Source organism: Mycteria americana, chromosome 1, assembly GCF_035582795.1.
Source record: "Mycteria americana isolate JAX WOST 10 ecotype Jacksonville Zoo and Gardens chromosome 1, USCA_MyAme_1.0, whole genome shotgun sequence".
Lineage (NCBI taxonomy): Eukaryota > Metazoa > Chordata > Aves > Ciconiiformes > Ciconiidae > Mycteria > Mycteria americana.
In genome coordinates, this window is record NC_134365.1 from 41,101,624 (window position 1) to 41,123,248 (window position 21,625).

Below are 21,625 nucleotides of genomic sequence, written 5' to 3' on the forward strand. Positions count from 1 at the left end.
ATGTGAGAACATGGTCACAAAAATAAAAATTGATGGAATAGTTATAAAGAAAAGTAGAAGCATTCATTGAAATACCACTGAGAGTTGTGGTTAGCCAGGGAATATTTATTGGTATTGTTTAAGGAGGCAGCAGCACCTCATAGATAAAGCATTGATCTGAGATTCAAATCTGTATTTTCTTCCATTTCCTTATTGCATTGCTTAGTGCCACAGCAAAATTAGTTAATCTTCCACTCTACAGTCTCCTCAACTCCTAAATAGTAGTTAACTCTTTCTTTATGTTGTTCTTTGAAAAGTATTGCATAATTGAATATTGCTGTACAAAAAGCGCAGGAGGGAAAAGCCAGCAAGCACATAATTACTTCAGCCCAGAAAATTCTCCCCCCATCCCCTGCCAATACACATCATTCTTGAGTATGGGTGGGCAGAAGTTGCTCCCCTGGCACTCCCAAGAGAAGAGATAGCAATTCTGTCTCAGACCTTTGAATTACATCACATTTTCTGTAGGATGTGAGCTAGAGTGCAGATTGCTACAGATGTTATTCACAAACCTGAGGAAGGACAGGGGATTGCTTTTGTCCCTCTTTTCGAGTTGCACAGAAATTAGTTTCCTAAACCCTTAAGAGTTTTTCAGAATGAAAACCATAAGGAAATCAGAGGACCTGTGGCTCTTACAGGAGGAAAACACTGACTCTAATTATGGAAGTTGTCCTTCTTCCATAGCATTCTGTACGTTACAAGGCCAAGGGTTTTTAAAATAACATTCGTGTGGTAATGTGGTGGTGGTATGTGGTAATGTGGTAATACGACTCTCAAAATGGTGCAGAAAAATAGTTTTACAAGAATACTTCACACTTTTGTGATATCACTTATTTCTAGTCCCAAAGGATTCAACAAACATCTGAAGTCACATCTACGTAGAATTTTTTAGGAAGATACGTGTGAGCTCTGCCAGTGTTCTGAGCCATCTGGAAACCATCAGCAAAGCACTGAGCCTGACCTTACCTGAGCACCAACCTTACCAAAAAGGATGATTTTTATCTAGAGACACCTAAGAATCTGCATGGGAGAGAAACCTGCTCCATCTCATTGAACTTAGAGGAGTCTGACTACAAGATAGAAACTCATGTGAAGCTGGGCTCCCTAAGCTCTACTTCCATGAAATACATCCTCAGTTACAGAGAAGAAAGATTTCAAAAGTCTTTAAGTGTTGTTACAGCCTCATTTGCATTAACTTTTGTTAGGGTTTTACTAATTTTTATTAAATCATCCTTACTAAGTATTCTGTATTTCTAGGAAGACCTACCTATTTTTATAAAACAAAGCCCAACAATCAAGCCACAAGCCTTTACATACACTGACGAAAGTAAAGACAACTTCTCACTTTCCCACATAAAGAAAACTAGTTCCTTTAATTAAAGGAAAAGCTTGAGTAAGCAACCAGGCATTATAGTATGCTTCAGATGTCAGAAAACTTAAGTTGTATTGGTGCAGAGAAGGAATCAAGGAAGCAGATTTCTTCATCTAATTTCCTTGCACCACCACTAGTATAAATATTGTGCATACATTTTATCTTGTAATTTAGTTGCTCCTGAAGTCAACTGAACTCGTATTCAGCTCCAGATTCACACGCTGATCTAACATGCAGATGTCTACCGTAAGCAGTGTCTCACTCTTCTAACAGTCAGTGTAGTCCTAGTTGTTGGAGACCATTGACCAAAAAAAGTCACTTAATCTGAAGATGGGATAAATCTTTCTAGATTTAACTGACTACACTAGGAGCCCAGAAGCCTGTTTCACATGCAGACAGCTAACTTAGGGGTGATAGGAGCTGAATCCCAATCTGAGAGGTCAGTGCAATTGCCTAAGCATATGTATCTGTCTAGTGCGCTCAATTTGCCTCAGGACCTTAGCTGGCCTTCAGTTGTCCCTTCAAAAGGCAGCAGGTCTTGTCATAGGTCATAATGTTGTATTTGCCAGGCCCATGTGGATGTCTCAGGTAACTGAGGATGTTTCGAATGACTCTAGATGCTATGTTTAGGAAACTAAATTGAGTCTCCATTCTTTAGTGCAGCTGGAGCTTCATTTAGATGCTCACACATACCTGCCTTATGCCATTTAAGGTACTCCAGGTTATCTGAGGTGTATCCATGGGCTTCATATGATATGGCCTCTACAGGAAGTGCATACCCTACTGTATGGAGAGTGTTGGTTGGAAGCCAGGCAGGATACCCTAAGTCATCTCAAGAAGTGACCCACAGATAAAAAAATCTAGCCTAGTTTACTTTTAATCAGCCAAGAGCCATGGCATAGTTCCCATAGAAATCTTCAAGACACACAGAGAATTGCAGTATTATTAACACAGTAACTTGGGGTGGGGGGAGGGGACAGGTTTGGAGTAGAAAAAAACCTTCTGTTTAAATTTGTGTGATAGGCTTCATATTAGTTTTACAGTGAGTTGGGCTGAGCGTGGATCATCTATTATGCCATATCCAAGCTGCAGAGGGTTTTCACATTTAAATTATGAGGTCTATTCCACTGATAGCAAAAAAATGGGTGGGACATGTCCACCTAGGTGGGCAATAAGGCAAATGAAAGAAGCAGGTGCAAGGTGTGGCCTTCAGCCATAGTACATGTCATTTCACAGATATAAATCCTTGACTAAGCTTCTCCCTTTCAACAGTACTAGAGGGAAGGATAATCTTTGTGTATCCTTGTGAGGGATGTCCAGTGAGCTTCACTGATCCCCAGGTTGGGTGTTCTTGACATTCACCGTAAATTGTCCAGTATGGTGAAAAGGTTGATTTGTTCAAACAATGAGATCTATCTGGATTGGGGGAAATCTGACAGGGGTCTTTTTATATATATATATATAAATATATATAAAAATGTGCCTAGCATTGCATCACTGGCATCTCAAAATTTGCCTGGAGTCTCCAGTGTTTTCCAGTGCCTGGAGTCTCCAGAGTCTCTTGTTCTGTTTTTCTTCTTTTCTGTGATGCATAAACATTTTGACCTGATTATTTCAATAATAATAATAATAATGAAATGCCTTGTGCCCTTCCATATAGCTCATACCTTGTTTTTGGTATAACTTATTGGATGCAAAATGCAAAGGAAAAAAATTAGAAAGGAGAGAACACAAACGTTATTAGGATCTAGGAACAGCCTAAAAAAAGAGTTTGTGTGTGTCAAGGGCAGAGGCTCTGAGGGTTTAAAGCCTGTCCATTTGGTTTATTTGGAGAAAGTGGAATTAATACAGTATTGCCCTAAAATTCGAACACAAGGCTGTATGTACCATATTATAAATTGTTAAGCCTTGTAAATGTATAAAGTTTTTATAAAATATCATAAAGTAAAAATGTTGGATAATGATATTTGTAAAGTTCTTGTCTCTACTTTTAATATAAAACAAACAAAAGGTCTCCTGACATTTGATTAAGGGAAATTTTAGACTTTCATTAGATAAAGCAATCAGGTTGTGCTTTAATCAATTTCATTGTTGAATTAGAAGAAACATACTTTCCAGTCTTAAAATAGTAACGTAATTGTAAAGTTGTCAGTCTAGAGTTCCTATTTGAACTGATTACACTTGATAAAAATAACAAGCCATGACAAATAGTGGGGCTAGGTTTCAGTAATTCACTGAAGAATGTCTCTACCAAGTCTTTGTGGCAAAATGTCTTGTTTGCAGGACAAATGCAGAGTTGAAATAACAACCCATGAATACCACTGGTGAAATGGCTATGTACACAAGGTGAATGCTAAAGTTTTCCCTTCTGAATGGACCTTTTAATCCAGGCATTATCTAGGCTCTGAAAAAGTCTTCAGTGGCCTTACGTACAGATTAATGGGAAAAGCTGAGACTCAGAGTTGGGTATTTGCAGAAACAGTTTTCAAGATTTACTGATGGTTGACAAATGCCATTTAAGCTTTCAAAGCCATCAATATGCTATTGAAAGGGATTTAGAGGGAAATCCTCCCACTATAGAAGACGAGGACTTTGAAGGATCTCGATGGAAGCCCTTGGTCTCCCCACCCCTTCAAACCTTTCACTGGCTTCCTTCAGCATATAGAGCCCTGAAACGCGTGGCTATGGGAAAGGGGGGGGAGGTCCCTTTCAAAGGCGTTTGTATATAACTGAATGTGCCAATCTGCTTTTGTTCAGGCATGAGAACTGAATAGAAGTGTTTCCAGGAAAAGTCTCTTGTGTTCATGGTCAGCTTTTCAATAGGCTTTCTGCTAATAGATTTTTAATATGGGAGCTGGAAATGGCGAAATACAAGTTTGAAAATTTTATTGAATTGAAAAATTGCCCAGAAAAGGCTCTCTGCCCTATAGCATTTGTTAACGATGCTACCATTTCCTTCTTTAACACTGGCTTTTAAAGAAAAGTAACCTCATACATTATACATGTGACAAGACAAATCACCTGAGCTTTGAGTTTAATTATTTAAAATAATGCCCTGTCTTTTTTCCACAGACATCTTAAAACCTGTTTCTATGTTCTTTCTTTTCTCTGGTTATTTAAAAGCTCATTTTCAAACCACATGCCTTTATTAAAAACTGTCCATTACAGGATTAGGTTAGGAAAAAAGACACCTTAGATGATCATGTTTTTGTTAAAAGAGTTTTAATTTAAGATCAGCATGGCTTGAAGTCCTCGTTTTTTCCTGTGCTGTGCTGAATCTGCAGGATTCAAGATGAAAATTCTGAAGAGCTTAATAAAACTGCACAAATGAAAAAGTGGCAGAACCTGCTGGACAGTTCTGGAGAAAGGATCTCTCTGGAATCTCTGGTGGATCATGCAAGGATATACTGGGGCTTTATTCAGGAAGTTCCTGACGGGTTTGTGTTTTTCAGTCAGAATGAATGCTCATAAAACCCCCTTTGCGATCCTTTAATAGCAACAGTATTAATGCGTGTAGAACCATGCGGTGCTGTCTTCTTCAGTCTGCCGCAAGTATGTGAAAGTTGAGATCCACATACCAAGACTATGACAGAGAGGAGCATCCTTCACCCCTCTAATCTTCACACCACTTCCCACATGGGATGGGAGAACAAAGCCAGCCTGTGGGCTGAGGTAGTCTCTTTATACCCTGTGTGTGGTGTGAAGAGAAGCACCAGTCTGCATCCCACCAACTCCAAACCTCTCATGAAGGGAAGGCAAGGCTGACTGGGTTTTGCAGAGTGTGGAAAATAGGATAACAACTCTCAGCAGAAGACCTGCTTCTGCTTAGTGAGTGCCTTGACTTTATTTCTGTCCTATATTTCATTTCTACCTGCTCCATTTTCAAGCTGGCATCTGTTTTGTCACCATTTGGTGGAGGAGTGCAGCAATAGCAGTATGTGGCAGGTACTTTCTTGTGCACTCTTGTGCAAGGTGAGACCAGTGGTCATCAGCAGTTGCTGTCATGTAGGAGGTGGGCATTGCTGTATTCATCTGTGCTACTTGTTCATTGCAAGGCAAATTAAGCCTTCAAGAGATCTCCCAAAGTGTCAGAGAGTTTAAGCCTTCTAGTTCCAAAACGTTGATTCATCTTCACCCAGAAAGAACCATCACAATGCAGATTATTCTGAGTAATCCTTCTGTTTTCCTGATGGAGCTGACTGGAAAGCTGAACCTTACGTGAAACAAAAATTGAGCAAAGACTGTGGAAAAGAGGGAGAGGAAGGAAAAATTAGCAGAATCAGCACATCGCTTTGGAAGCAGAACACCAGGAATGAAAAGTTAAGTACCCAAATAATGGGAGCAGGCATGACAAGCAAACAGTAAAGAAAGAAAAGCTTTAACGGTGAACAATATGGAAATAAAAGAATCTGAAATAAACAACTTCCTTAGATTTTTGAACTTCCTTACTTGAAAAAAGGTATGAGGATGATTTCGTCAGCAGAAAATGTCACACTTTCCTCTCCTTAGTGACCCACACCAAAGGCATCCCGCCTTTAACTCAGCAGATTTTAGAAATGATAAAAGGGCTGGAAAAAATATGTAGAAAACTTCCCAGTGAACCCAGCAGTACTACATTCAGCAGTACTACTCCAGGCAAAGCGATGTGCTGTTGCATGATTTCCACAACTGAGAAATACTGCCTATTGGGTAGAACCTGGCATTAGGCACTCAGAGGCCTGGGATGACGTCCTCCTCCCATGGGAGTCAATGGGAGTTTTGCTACCAGCCTCAGTGGAGCCAGGTGTTTACCCCCAGGCACTGTTCTAGTGCTGACATTGACTTGCTGTGTTACAAGTTTTAAGACATGTAAATAATAGGGCGACTGATTCTTTCCAGCATTTTTATAGCATTTGGAATAGCTAAAGAAAAGAGATCTTGCAAAGTTCATTTCGTGTACAAAAAAAGCAGAGCAGACAGGTGCAGTACAGGGGGGACACATTTCACCTATGCACACAAGTGCAATAGAGTTGGCAGCAACAGTTTACATTTGTCGAAGGTTTGTTTTGGCTACTGATGTTTTATAGTATTGCTCAATACTGTCTCCAGGAAGACCCAAAACTGGTATTTGAGACCTGAAACTGAGACACAGCAGTGGATCTGACTGAACAGCACCAGTTAATTCCTTGCCCTGAAGAGATTTTCTGTTGACCATCGTAACAATCACAAGAAGTGGTGGGTCACTGGCCTCAAAATGAAGTTGCCAAAGAGTGGATTATGTAAACACTGTGCATAAAAAGAAGGAAACAGAGATCATTTATTCGGGATCAGAATAAATGCTGCCTCTACTCATACTAAATATTAGCTTATCCTCTGAACAGCCCAGCTGATTTCAGTAGAAATAGTCCTGAAGTATTTTGCCTCCACATATTAATTGTACAGCTCTGTCCCCAGTAATTTAAGTTATTGGAAAGGGAAATAATTTATCCAAAGAGAAGACACTTTTATACTAGAAGGAGCACAGTCCTTTTCCCTGAAGATTGTGCTGGTATAACCACATGAAAAATACACGCCAGCCCAATCCAACACATAAAGTCTCTAGGGGAGATTTCTCCTTGGTAGGGTAAGTTAGCACATCTCAACCCTGCTCCTTGACCTGAATTGTTTAAAGCTAGCTCAGGTATTTCAGTACTCTGCCTATCTGAAGGGCAGCTGTTCAGTTACAAGCAAACAAAATGTGTGGAGACTGGGTATACATGATGTCGGTATAAGATTAAGGACCTGGTGTTTATGTATATTCAGACTATTTTATACCATCCCATGTGAAAGTATGTCATGATGACAGTGAATTTTGAACACTTAAGCAAAAAAAATTCTACCTGATGGAGAAATACAGTGTTTTTAAGTGCATTATCTTTGTAAGAATCAAGCTATACGTATTTCCTGGCACTTACTGTTGCAGAAGTTTGGGTGTTCAATCTGTCAGTGAAAAATCTGACAGCTCCGTCATTCCTCTGAGCTCTGTAGGAGGTGTTGGAAGAGGCTGTCAGCCAGCCAGGAGCTGGCAGATCTGGCAGCCCTATTGTATTTCAGCGAAGAAGCTCTGTCAGACATAAAGGGAAGAAATACGTATTTAAAAGAATCCACAACTATCTGAAGATTTATAATATTTACATCCTAGGTATAGTATCACCCTGCATTACTCTAAGCCAACACTGCCAACTGAAAAAAAACAGTTCTGCTTCACCTTCCTTATTTGGTTCTCCTCTATACTTTAGCTTGCGGTGGCACAAACAGCAATGCAATGAACCAGCTCAGGGAACTGATTTGGATTAAAACCATTTTTCTTTCCTGCTGTATTTGTTTTAATCCAGATCAATTGCCAACTTTGGTTCAACAGCTGGGGTGGGGGGGGAGATCAGGAGTAATTCGTTTGGTAGCAACATTGGATGAAACTGAGTGTGCTGGTAATATGACATCAGTTGGGTTGTCCATGCAATAAAGAGAAGATTCTGTAAAGAATTATTTCAGCTAAGCAACAACACAAAAATGATCAAATTAGTAATCCAGAGTAGAACTCTAGTAGTTGTGATGTAGCGTAGCATCATTTTCTCTGCTGAAACTCTTCAATTACTCTTCAACAACACAAGGTACAAGTAAATATAATAAAAGCAGAAGTGACAGTGCTGTAGTAAAACAAGTCCAATCATTCAGCACCAATGCATAGGAAAATGGGAACCTAAAGAATAGGAGTAGTGAAGAAGCTAACCAGAATTTTACCGAAAACTCCTCTGAGATAAAAAGATCAGTTGGGATCAAAGAGGTTAACTCTTGTCTTTGCAGAATGACATTCTTGCCATTTCCTTTACCAAGCCAGAATTTCACCCAATCCAGAGTATGTGTATTTTGCAGTGAGCCAGTTTGGGAATACCAAGTTTATACATACGACAGCTGCTATGTCACATCACACAAAGTAGTATTGTGCAGAGACCCTGCATTGTGAAATTAGTACAGTCATAGCAGCATCCTGCTGTACCTGGGATAATTAGCCTTTCTGAGGGCACCTAACATAGTAATGTAACTTCCAGCCCTAGACCCAGCTCGCTCATCTGTACCTTGGGGACCTCTGCACCGTTCAATGTAGGATATATATTTCCTGCACTAAGTGCAGGTGTGTTGTGCACAGATTTCCCGATACTCAGACTTACACCATCACTGTTAGAATGTGTTTGTAGCAGATGCTCTCAAAGCTATTTGCTTTTTAATTCTTCAAATCCATGCTGTGGAATTGAGTTAAGGCAAATTAAGACCAGCAGAATAAATAACGTACAGTGTATCCTGTTACAAATGAAAACAGGCTAATCCTGATTCATTTCCACCATCAGCAGTCTCACTGAAGTAACATTGGATATTTTGGTGAAGATGAGTTTTAAAATTGGTTTGTGTAACATATAATCTATGCTGTGCATAACTTGCAGTTGGGTATTCAGCCCAATTGGCTGTGTGGCATAATACTTGATTTAGGAAAGTTGTACTTTATGACTTTAGGCTTGTATTTTGAGTCTTTGTCTACACTCAGATATATTTTGAATTAGTTTCTGCTGTAGTCAAGGTGTACTACACTAATAAGCAAACTGTACTGTGCTTTTTGTAGATACTTTCCTCTCATATAAATAACCATAATTTAGGAACAGCTTCATTGAATTCAGAAGGATGAAATTATAGACCTGGAATTAGAAGGAAATTGGACCCCCAGTTTCTAAAATGAATGAATGTGTCCATTCATTCAGAAAAAAAAAATGGTTTCCTAGATTTTTGTCATTTTTGTAACAAATAGTCGTAAAAATAAGCAACTTCTAGAGTTGCAGAAAATATTCTGAAACTAAGAGAGATCAAGGGGTTTTTCTCCCAGACTTGGTCACTTCTAATAATATCTTTTCTCAATTTAACTGTACTGTTCTTCATCAAAAATAAGATAAGCAGTACCTGATAAACAAACAGGTAATGAAGAAAAACAGAACAAACATTCTCATAGTTGTCTTCATAAATTACAATAAAAACTGATATGTTTTCCTGTTGTGTATTGTTTCAGTAGTTGAACAAGATTAATCCTGTATGCAGTACTCATATAATCTATTTGAATTAGTGCAGCAGAAACAAGTAATAACTCACTAAGTAAAATAATACTAATACAACCTGTGGGCATGGGAGGCAGAGGAATTCCATTCAGTCGTCTTTTAATTGCTTCTGCTGGCTTCTCTATTATAAAATATTCCTTTAGTTATTTAAACTTTAAAATATGTGAGTTAAGTACAGTAAATGATTGACATGTTGGAATGTTTTTGTAACTTACCCTGGTAATTATTGCTTAGCAAACTGAGTCTTCAGCGCCAAATGAACAGCCATGAATCAGCTTTGAAAGTAAATGGATAATTTCATCTAGGAAGCATCGTGAATTTGATATACAAAAAAAGCAGAGAGCCTGAATCTTTGTACCTAAAATGAAATGTCAGGTACTTGTCAGATTAATTCAGCACTGTGTGTGTTTGATCTGATCTTTGATCTTTACTTTCTTTTTGACCCTAATTGTTTGCTCTGCCCTGCTCCCTCTGCTGGAGTCTTGGATAAACTGAATGGCAAAATTGTTTCCTGAAAAGATTAATCATGCACGTACTGTTTGCTTTACAAATGTTCTGCAGTCTAGATTTAAGTAAGTCTTTGAAGGCTGTTTATATGACAGAATTGCCTACTATGTTCAGGAATAATGCATGCTGTTTAAAGCAACTGTGTTACAGAGCTTCTGCAGTTAATAAGCCAAATTTTGCTGGCTGGGACATTAGAGGAATCCACTGACAGGTGTTGGGAGTGCAGAATTTTGGCCAAAGCACTTTGTTAGTTTGTCTTGAATACAAACATGGCCTATCGGCCTGGTTTTCTGGGATCTGATTTTTAATATTCACCCAATGGGTTTTGGGCCAATATGCAACAGCAGAGGAGAGGTGTATACAGAGCCCTCTTGACCTTGCTGGATCCCCTCTGAGGCTTCCCTAAGTTCAAGGTGCCTGATCCTTCCCATAGATATCTATTTACAAGTGCAGTGGTTATATCTTCTGTAAGCAAAATGCACTGCTGGAACACCACTGGTGTGCCAAGGAAGGGAAGGACAGTGCGAGGGGGATGGTGAGCGTACTGTCCATTTACTGGCATAAAGCTTTTATGAGGTGCACAGGCGCACATACTCTCACTGCAGGATCTATTCTCATGCAACCACACAAAGTCATTTGCTTTTTGCAGGGCGTGTTTTAATACAAAGGCGTTGGGTCTCTGGAAACAATGAACTTCAATGTCAAGTAACAGAATTTTCCTATAAAAAATGAGTAACAAGCAATCCTGTTTTAGCCTTGCATCACTTCTGTGTTAATTTTTGAAAGTAGAGAATGGGATCAGTTGGTGATAATTTTCTATTACAAATAACATTACATGGGATAATGAATTCTTAAATATTTAATTTTAGCATTTGTCACTATCAATGTGCAGAAGGGCAGAAATATCCATGCTATTGCCACTTGTTATTTACTGTGAATACCCAGATAGAGAGATTGCCTGCTCCGTGTATTGTCTATTATAACTCTCTTTCTTTACTGCTTCTTCCTGCAAATCTACCACTTTTTTTCCCCGAAGATTTTCCAAATACAAAGATGTACTGCTTCAAATGTGAATCATGTAGTGGAAATTCACATCTTAATCATAGTTTACTACAGAGTCCTTCACAGATGAAGTTTTAATCTAGTTGTGAGAAGAAATGCTATGATTTAATTGTCAGGAAGCACTTACAATGCTTATTTATGCATGCTCATACTCTGCCCTGTGCTGCTCTGCATGGGTGTATTAAACATGCAAATACACGACTACCAATTTTCATGTTGATTTTGGAAGATAATGTAATCTAGGACCATTAAAATGAAAATATAGTCATTGTTTTCTGAGGCTATTGACAGCTTATGCATCACCATTTGGAAAACTGGTGTAAATGCCATGGGGTGGACACTGTGATCTAATGAAAAGGGCACTGGACAAATAATCATCAGTGTTTGGTTTCTCCGTCGCGTATAACCTGCTGTTCGACTGTGAGCATGTCACTTCACCATTAGGTGTCTTAGTTTCCCTTCTGTAAAATGATGGTAATTACTATTCTATTTATTTATTGAGACCCTTGAATGAAAACATGCTATAAGAATTTATTTGTAAGAAATAGGAACTACTACTACTACAGTGTTGGCAAATAGATTTATCTGCTTTAAGTAGCTGTAGCAGATGAAGTTATTTTTAATATCTAAGTGAAGCATTTGCATTAGTAGATGGCGTGCATTTAATAGCTAGCATATTCTTCCATCGTACAGTGGAGCTAGTGAAGTATTCTGCCAACAGTAGTAACGAGTGCTGTGTTAAAAAGATAGGCATAGTAAGGGAAGAGCAGTAGTAATTCTCACCCCTTTTCATTATTTTATATTACTACATATAAGATAGTGTCAAATTTTGCTGTAAATAGATTAAGGAAATTGTCTTAGTTTAGGAGCTGTTCTCAGCTGGTGGGAACTCAGGGAATGAATTCAGTCTATTGTCAGTATTTTTATGTGAGTGCTTTATCTTTCAAAGCTTCCATAAAAATAATCATTAATACACCTTGCTGGGCTAAGGCAGACCTAGAGGAAACATAATTAATAATCCTAATCATAAGTCTTAAATCATTTTCTAAAAATCAACCAGGCTGCAACTGTTAAAAAAAAGGTAGGCTACAAAATTCATTGTCTTTAATATTGGATTATTGTATTAGCCCTGCAATGGGTAGACAAGTTTGTACCATTCAGTATAATAGAATTTTAGCCTAGTTGTAGATTAACAGGTTGGTGAAAGCCAATAGAAGCCTTGCATATATCCCAAGACAGATTTTTGTTCTCCTTTAAAAGACATAAATATGATGGGGAAAACTGATCTACCAAGATGAATAGTCACTGAAACATCTCTGGTAATAACAGCTAATAACAGGTTAGTAACTTGGTCTCCAGACTCATCTATTATATGTTAAGAACTAGTTCACTTAACTTGTTTTACTGGCTTTTGGGAATTCATTGTGAACTCACTTTTAAGATGGTAAATGGATATTTTTTCAGCATGTATATGCATGGACAACAAAACTGAGGGTAAAAAAGACCTGTTGTATTTGGACTCTGTTTTGCAAATGCTCAGAATTTGCCCATATAGTCACAAAAAAAAACCCCAGATAGATGCATGGTGCAGTTTGCAATATTTTCTGTTCTTCAAAGATTTCATCACAGATGCAATTCCTTTTGCAAGTCACCAGAGACACAGCGTGGTGATTGATTGGCACAGAGTATAATTAAGATATCATTATAGTGAGCCATGTTGCCAATGCAGTAATTGAAGCAAAACTTTTTATCTTTTGAAAAGATAAAAGTTTCGTTTGCTGGTACATTGCTTTTATAGTCAGCAGTTGGAAACAGGCTGCAGGAATGCTGATGGGAGAACAGCCGATGTGTTCATCTGACTGTTCAAAATAACCTATTGCCTTTCCAATACAGTACGTCAGCTCATGGTGCAGGTAGTTTTCCTGAAGGTAGATCTGGTGCTATAGCTGTTTGCATTAGGAACATTTTAAAACTCAGAGTATACTCTTACAATGCCGCTCCTACTGACATCAGTGGGGTTTGCATGTGTTTTGGTGGTGGGATATAGGAGTAGTTCTGTTACAATAACTTATTTAAAAATTTTCAGTATTCTAATAATTGTAAGTTTTTCATCACTGTAGCTTGTAAGAGTCCACCAAGTTTGACAGGAAATGTTTGCAGTTTCAGCTGGTTTGGTTCTGAGTATACATGCACAGGCACACAAAGGAAACTGGGGAATGGATCTGATATAAAATCAGAACCATTCCACTGAGGATAGTTAAAGATCTAGTACCTTGATTTTAATATTTTTCAGCATTACACTACAAATCCTGATGTTCAAGCCATCTTTCATCGCCTTCTCTTTTCTAGAGAGAGCAAATTGCTGATTTTGACAGGCTAGCACTGAAAGGAGAAATCAGAAAACCCATTTGATACACTTTTTGGAAAAAAGCCATTGCAGATGCAGGACACAAGACATACCCATTACAATTGTTACTGGTTTTCATAGTAATAGTATGTAAGCCTACAATTTACCAACTAGCTCTTTCTGGCTGTTAGCTGTGCTTGATCTAGCTAATGGCCATAAACCTCATCTTAGCTATGTCTTCTTGGCAATATGGTCCAAAGGCTGGCAGGTTTGCTGAGAACCTCCTTTATTTGTGTCTGGAGCACTGTGAGGAATTTCAGCTCAGCAGCCCAAACATTGCAGTATTGCTCACATGAGACCCAGTGACTGATTGCATTGCATTAACACTTTTTGTTTGTCTCGCTTCTCCGAACGTTCCCCCAGAAGTAGCTCCGGGTCATGGGACTTCTCTCATAAGTCCCTTAGTTACTTCAGTGAACAAAAATTGGATGCAATGCATCCGTGGTGATTCTGACCCAAAAGAGTATCCTGAATCTAAAAACTGTAAGCACAGATGAACTACTGCTTTGCCACTGTAAGCGATGTGAGGTTTTTAGGGAGAAATAATGTTGCCTTTAGCCAACTTTTACAGTTGGAAGAAGTAGAGGGGTTTGATTTTTGTACCTCAAAGTTTCTCAGTTTCTCTAGCTCTATCAACTAGCCTATTCAAAGATTTTACCTCTCCCTACAGTAGTCTCCCTTATATTCTTAAACCCTTATAGCTACAACAATAACACATCACCAACATAGACTGGAATGGCCTGTGTATCAGTTAGTAGTGTGTTAAAAACTAGTTTGGAAAGACGTGATTGAGCAAATTTGGAATTAATTTCTGTTACCTCCACCATCCCTGGAGATATTTAAAAGATGTGTAGGCGTGGCATTTAGGGGCATGGTTTACTGGTGGACTTGGTAGTGCTGGGTTAACAGTTGGACTCGATGATCTTAAGGGTCTTTTCCAACCTATATAATTCTATGATTCGATGAAATATGCATAGGTAATGTTTAGTAGTTCTGTTGCACAAAAACATCTTTGTACTTTATGTTCCAAGAAAAGAATAATGTGGAAAAACAGGAACCTATCTAACAGAATGAGATTATTTAACTGGTAGGTTTAAAAAGAGCTAGCAATTGCTGCAGTGTAGACTGGGAAAAAGAAGAAGTTCTCCTCCATCACATGATGTGGAGCACATACTTTACCACATGAGTGGAGTCCAAAAAGGACACTAGGACATTGGCATTCACTGTTCATAGTCCACCTCTGGGGTCTAAAGATGTTTTTAAGAAAAGTTCATGTATTGTTGATTTTCTCATTGTGCATCAAAGCATGTAATGAAAGCCACATTCTCTTATTCTGGTCCTCTTAAGATATTAGGGTCTGGTCTCTAGATTGCTTGTGACTGGTGTCATCATGGGGTCCTGTGGGTGATACGAGCAGACAGGTACTGCCTACTACTAATAGAAATTAATATGCTAGAGGAACAGGCTTCAGGTTTCCCTGGTCAGCCAGAGCACTAGTTAATGCTGGTTTTGTAGAAAGCCCTAAATATGTGTCCATCTGAAGATGAATCACTCCCATCTTCCACAAAGGCTGGCTTTTTAAGTCTAAAATGTGATTTGGTATGTTTACAAAAACCTATTAAGACATGTGTTGAAAATCTCATTATCAAAATAATATTGTTAAAATACTGGCTTTATCTTAATATTCAGTAGTATATGATGCACTACCTTGATCAGTTCTTCTTTTACCAAATAAATCCATGTTTTTGTTCCTTTGCCAGAATAAATCCTTTGAGCCTTTATCAAAGTGAAAGGGTAATAACCTGCTAAATGGTATGAAAGAATTAGGTGATAAAGTATTACAGTAAAAAATGAATTTAATAAGTACACAGTTCTAAAATTATACCTTGATTTTGAAGTGAATGCAGAGACCTTACCCAACAGTGATTTGATAATTGTTGTAAAGTATTAACACATTTCTTTTATTTCAAAATCTCTACGTGAAGTATGTTTTTAAATTATACATTTTAAATTTCAGCAAAAGATCAAACATCAAAATTAACTATGCTGACTAAAAGCATATATTCTGTAATGTGAAACAGACTGTGAGTAATAAGAACTAGATGGAACAGGAATAGGAGGTCTAGCCACCAAAGTACAGATAACCTATTTACCTTGTAAGCTCTCAACAGCTGCAAGAAATAAAGTTATCTAAATACTACCCAAAGTAGCTGGAAACTATAAGCGCCGCTACAAATACATATATGTTTAAATAGTGGGGAGTTTTAAATTATCACATAACGTTGGCATAAAATATGCAGGTCTGATATTTTTATTTTATCAGGAATTTTGATATAGTTGTGTAAGTCGTATCTTCCACACAGAATTTTATTATGCAGCCTGTTTACAGTTTTTATACTTAATGCAAAGCAATTATAATGATACTGTGGGGCATGGGGAAGACAATGGAAAACAATGAAAAAGCATGTTAAGATTAAAAAGGTATTATATGAAATCTAGTCTAAAACATACCTTGAATGAGCTCTCACAGAGCTGATATGGCTGGTTTTTTCCTGTGCCAGGAACTACCGTGGAACCCCACCAGGAAGTGTGCTACAGAGCAGGATCACATTACACCCTTGTTTTATGGTTCATTTCACTTATTTAAGGCAATTTGAGAACCTGCAAAAAAAGAGCACTCTAAAAAGGGGATGTTTATTATTTGAAAATATGTCATTTCTTTGAGTCAAGTAAGTTGGATTTTGGGGGCACCTGATGTGCCTAATCTAAGGCAAGGCAAATCAGTACGACCATGCTGCGGGTAGTACAGCAAAAGCAGAATATTTCCATATTCATGAAATGTAAAGAATGATGCAGATAGGTTATATCTCTACACTTTTGCCTGCCTACTTTAGTAAACCAAATGTGCTATGGTGCTACAAAAACAAAAATCGTAGTAGTTTTACTACTCCAAGTAAATTTTAATACAGTACAGCGGTTTATTAAAATGATGTAGACTAAAAGGGTTGTTTAGTGTTCCAGCTGATTTATAGAGCATGATAAAACATTCCAAAATCTTTGGAAACAAGGAACATGCTACAGCCTGTATTTGGTTTGACAAAGCTGTGTTCATACAAAATAAGAATGTTTAACGTGCTAACTAGATAATGATTCATCAATTCTGGCAGAGGAACTAATTTTTGTTAATGTAGTACTTAAAAATGTGTGGAATGAACAGCTGGATACCACAGTTGTGGCATGCCATATTAAGTTTCTGTCTGTTTTCCCCCACAGTGATCTCAGTATGAACAACATTACTAAGCTGCCCTCAAACCCCGTGCACAATCTCCGCTTCCTGGAAGAGCTGTAAGTATCATTGTATCCTTGATGGGCATAGTCAGCACTAGACGCATTCCTGTGTTTGTCTCTCATACTTACTGTGGAAACCAGATAAAACGGTGCAGGAAAGCTGTCAGCCTGACACTTTTGGCACATGCGGAAACACTTAGTTGAAAAAAAACCCAATTGCTTGTGATTCTGGAAATGAACTTATAAGAGAGTTACCGTGAGGCTACAACTTCTCTAAGCAGAGACAGAGCCAATCGAATTAAAATTTTTAAACTATGGCTGTTTAAAAGAGCTGGATTGCTTTTTGGAAATAGTTAAGCAGCAGGATATTAAAAGTTTGAATACTGGCTCATGTTTATTACCATCGCAAGTAAAGCTATAATCAAAACCAAAACCTGCTGCCTCGTTCTGCCTGTGTCAAGGACAATTGAGTCCACATTTCATAGTATCAAGGCTTCTTGTCCTAATCACTTTTAATTACTGTTTCCTTACTCTTAAATTTAGCATCCCTGAAGGCTGACTGTAAAATGCAGAATACTGCAGAAAGCTTAGTTACACTATCTAGTACGTTCATTGAGGGGAAAAAGTACACTGTGAAAACTAGCTAATCAAGCACAACATCAAAAGAGGAATGCTGGTTTGAAGTGATGGTGACTAACGAAAAGTGAAAAGTATTGTGCATTCATGAGACCTGGATTTGGCAGTGACCCTAGTTATAATGGCCCAGGCTTAAAAGAAAATTTAGGTTCCTGAGGAGTGATGGAGACTCTGTAACTGATGCACCATAGATCTTGCGGGAAAAAGCTGGCACCTGCATTTGCATGAGTACCTCTAAAAGTTGATTAAAAGAATTGTCTAGGCATCCAGCCTCTTATGAAACGTGGTTTATAAGCTTTTAAAAGTGAAAGCCTCCTTTTTTTATAGCACATTTACCTGCTAACACACCATAAAACCCATGTAAGATATGCAAAGTCATGGTGCTGCCCTTCTTGCAGAGACACCGTCTATTTTAAGCTATGAAATGTGTACAGTCTTCTGCAATTTAGGTGGGTATTTCACTGACAACTTTTGGTGTCCTTGCTAATGCTCATTTGAATTTTGCCACCTGGTCTTTCCAGCTGGCATCTATGAAAAAAAAAGAAAACCTTTTTGTAATGCTAACTTTGAACAATACCCTATTTGCAAGCAGATTTTCCTTTCCTGTCTTATTTTTATTACTGGCAGCATTTGTATTTAGAAAGCATTATTTCTTTTAATTCTCTCTCTTCCTTTACTTACTTCTCTTCTTTGGTTATCATTATCTGTATTGCTGTTGGTGCAACTTCCAAATAACATACAGATATGGACATAACAAGGAGAGATGTCACACACCAAGTGTTAACAGTATCAAGTGCGTATGAATTGAATCATGCCACAAAGACCCTGCTTGTGGATTTTTGCCTCATGTTCATGTTTGCTTGTCCAATCTCTGTCAACTGTAATAACCCTACTAAAAGCATCCAACCCAATGATTTCTCTCCAGCCATTAAAGAAAAGAAGAAAAACAAAAGTTTGGGCTTTTCCTGGAAGGAAATTCTAATACATTAAGCCAAGTTACCTTCACTCTTTCATTTTACAGTCCAAAGTTAGATGACCCAAATAGTGAGACTTATGTCACTGCTTGAGAAACTGTTCAGCAGTCTACTTCATCTTCCTGATCAAGACCTTTGAAAGTGTTCTTACCTTATTCTTGTGTTGGGCCTACTTTTTCCACTGGAAATATTAAACCATTATCCTTATAACCCTCTGTTCCAAATTAAGTAATTCTAGTCCTTCATTGCTGGTAGTACCAGAAAAATATTTATTTCTTTACTGTGTTTTGTTTTACATATACGCAGTCAGCTCCTCCATTTGTTTCACACAAGCCAATCATTTCCATTTCTCATTAATTGTGATGCTGTTTTGTGAAACCCTCCCAGCTTGTATTCACTTTCCAAATAAGCATAGAAAACTGAAGCCTTTGAAGAGGTGAGGCAACTGATTACCTCCTCTTAATGCAGATTCAAACCCATTGTGCTGAGAGATTCTTCGGTGTTCAGAGGCATGTAATACAATCCAGCCTAGTATTACATAGAAAAAGGTATAGACAATGGAAAGGGAACTGGATATTCAATTTTGAAGTAGGGGGTAACAGCCATTGTAGTTCCCATGTTTCCCTGTGTTCGTTTCTGAGCAGTGATTGTACATATGAAAATTATTTTGCCTATTCAGGCATTGCCACATGATTTTTATTCGCAGCTTACCTGGATTTCTGTGTTTTGTTTATGTGGCTTAGTTAAAGGGGAGTATTGCAAAATATAACTTGGCCCATAATGCAGACATTGTAAACATAAGATTTTATGAGGCCTTTATACCAAAGCAAGGTTTCCATGAAATTAAAATGCATCTTAGAAATGTCTATCTGCTCTTTGAAATACAACAACAGGAGCTTAAAATGCATTTTGTAGGGTTTATTAGTGTTGAAAAAAGTGTTACTAGTACCTTTATTAGAGGTCTGGTTGAAAAATCTGATAAAAGCTAATGATTGATCCACTGAGTTTTCGCTTAGATGTTATGTCCTAGATGCATGGTTTGGCACTACTGATAAGTCATTACCCCAAAAGAACTGAGATTTCACTAAGACAGATAAACCAATTGTTTTGACTCCAAAGCAAGGATATATAAGCCAGGTCTGTTCAGCCAGTTCTGACCTTCTACGCTGAATCTGATCCACTCTTCCAGCCCAGGTTAGACACCCCTGCAAGCAGCATTCTTGCAATCCTGATGATCATGCCTGGTATTTATCCTTAACCAAAGACTTTGATCACTGAAGTACAATATACTGAAACTATGCTGTATTTTTAAGGTGCATGTTCCTCTAAAAACTCTGGAAAACATTGTGGTACTTTGAAAACTGAACTGTTCTAGCTCCTAAATAGTTTAGTTTTGAGCAAGGTCTTTTATTTGTGAAAATGATGGGCCTTTCAGGCCTAATTTTCTCTTAAAGTGCATATGATGGAACTCCCACCAAGAAAGAAATATGCTTCGGCTGCTTGATTATCAGCAAGTTGCTCTGCATGAACTTGTACAACACCATTAAGTCAAATTCTTCATTATAAATTCAAAATAACTGCAGATATTTATCAGTATGACTGAGTCCAAGACTCGATCTCATGTGGAGTATTCCTAGATGTGTGTCATTCTACAATATGTGTAGAATGACCATATTAACAGAGCAGTAAGTTAGAGTAATGCATGAAACAAAGGTTTTTTAAAAAGTGTAAAGAAGTACCTAGGGTGGGACTCAAGAGTTTAAGAGGCAACTACATCTGAGTGTAGAAATATCATTTTGTGATTAGTAACACTTCAAAGCAGTGCCTGAAACTGTTTTATTTTATAAATTAATGTCTCTGTGAAGAGTGAGGAAGAAAGCCAATACTAATTTAAAACTATTTGAATCAGACCTAACTACAAATACCTCCAACTAGATGTATATCCACATATACATACATACGCATATGCATAAATATATGCACACACACCCACGCATGCACATATATAAGGCTTTTATTTTAATTTTAAACACGGGAACATTCCATAGAAAAGCAAAACTGCAAGTGATTTTTAGTACATTGCTATTTTTCAGCAACTTAAAATAGGTGTTTTAGTAAAATAGCAACAAAGGACTGTTTTATTACAATTATTTTACCTACAGAGTAAGACAGTTCCAAATAACTTCCATTTCACAAAATCAAGCAACAAAGCCATCTTAATTAATTGCAACCTACATACAGGTGCAAGAAAGTTTACTGACACCCATGTTATTTCTTAAAATAACCTTGAAGGGAATTAAATATATGTACAAACTTTTTCAAATTGATCACAGTATTATTACAGCGGTTACTCAGGCAGAAGTGCCTTTAAAAGTGCATTTTACTATAATACTGAAGTGCAGAATTACAGATACAATACAAAACAGACTTACTATGTGAATCTCACCACGATTTGTATGGAAATCCCTTTACACTGCAGAAGTGGTCAAGAGGCCACTGTATACATGAAAATGAAGTCCTAAATTACCAGGCACAATTATTACCATCTGTTCTTATTTATTGTTTTTCCTTTATTTCTCTCTCTCTGTTTACTCTTTCTTCCTACAAAGAGGTTTTCAAAGCTGTTAATGGGAATTAGGTGTTCTTTTCCCCACTGATTCTGAGTGGTGGGACTGAACTCTCTGGTCACTTATGTCTTTGAAAACTGAGAGCATTAGCTCCTGGGGTCTTCTACAGTCTTTATTTTTGTGCTGATGTAGGCACATTGTGGCTAGCACTGACAACTGATGCTGTACTTTTTACTATTATGTAAGCTAGTAGAAAACGTGAAAGTGCTGCAGCCATAGTCCAAAACTTTTTGGAGGAAGTGGGGGAATCTTGTAACTTACTTCAACAATCTTTGGGCAGGATGCTTAAATACTAAAATCTTTCCCAAAGATTAATCTGCATATATTTAAAAATCTCCAAGGCAAAAAAGTAAAAATACCTGCAACCAACATGCACAACAAAAGTGAAAATAGTCTCATCTAGTGGTCTCAAACTGTCCACAAATGCTTCCTTCCGATGTCACTTAAATACCAGTTTTACAGTTCTTGCACAGCAGATTTTAGCGGAGCTGTTCCTGGTGGAAATTGCCTTGTGCTGCCTCCATCAGCTAAAGTTTCAAGAACTTTCACTGCTAAATGACTTATGATCCCATAGATAATTTCAGAGCTGCACGCAA

General features: G+C 37.8%; 1 protein-coding gene across 1 annotated transcript in view; it reads left to right on the top strand.

Moving 5' to 3' along the window:
- The window catches only part of LGR5 (leucine rich repeat containing G protein-coupled receptor 5), a 98,750-nt gene that overhangs the window by 27,717 nt on the left and 49,408 nt on the right, over positions 1-21,625 (top strand). The window contains exon 2 of the mRNA XM_075495593.1: positions 16,778-16,849. Within this exon, the coding sequence (XP_075351708.1) occupies positions 16,778-16,849 (72 nt within the window). The remainder of the gene's footprint in view (positions 1-16,777; positions 16,850-21,625) is intronic.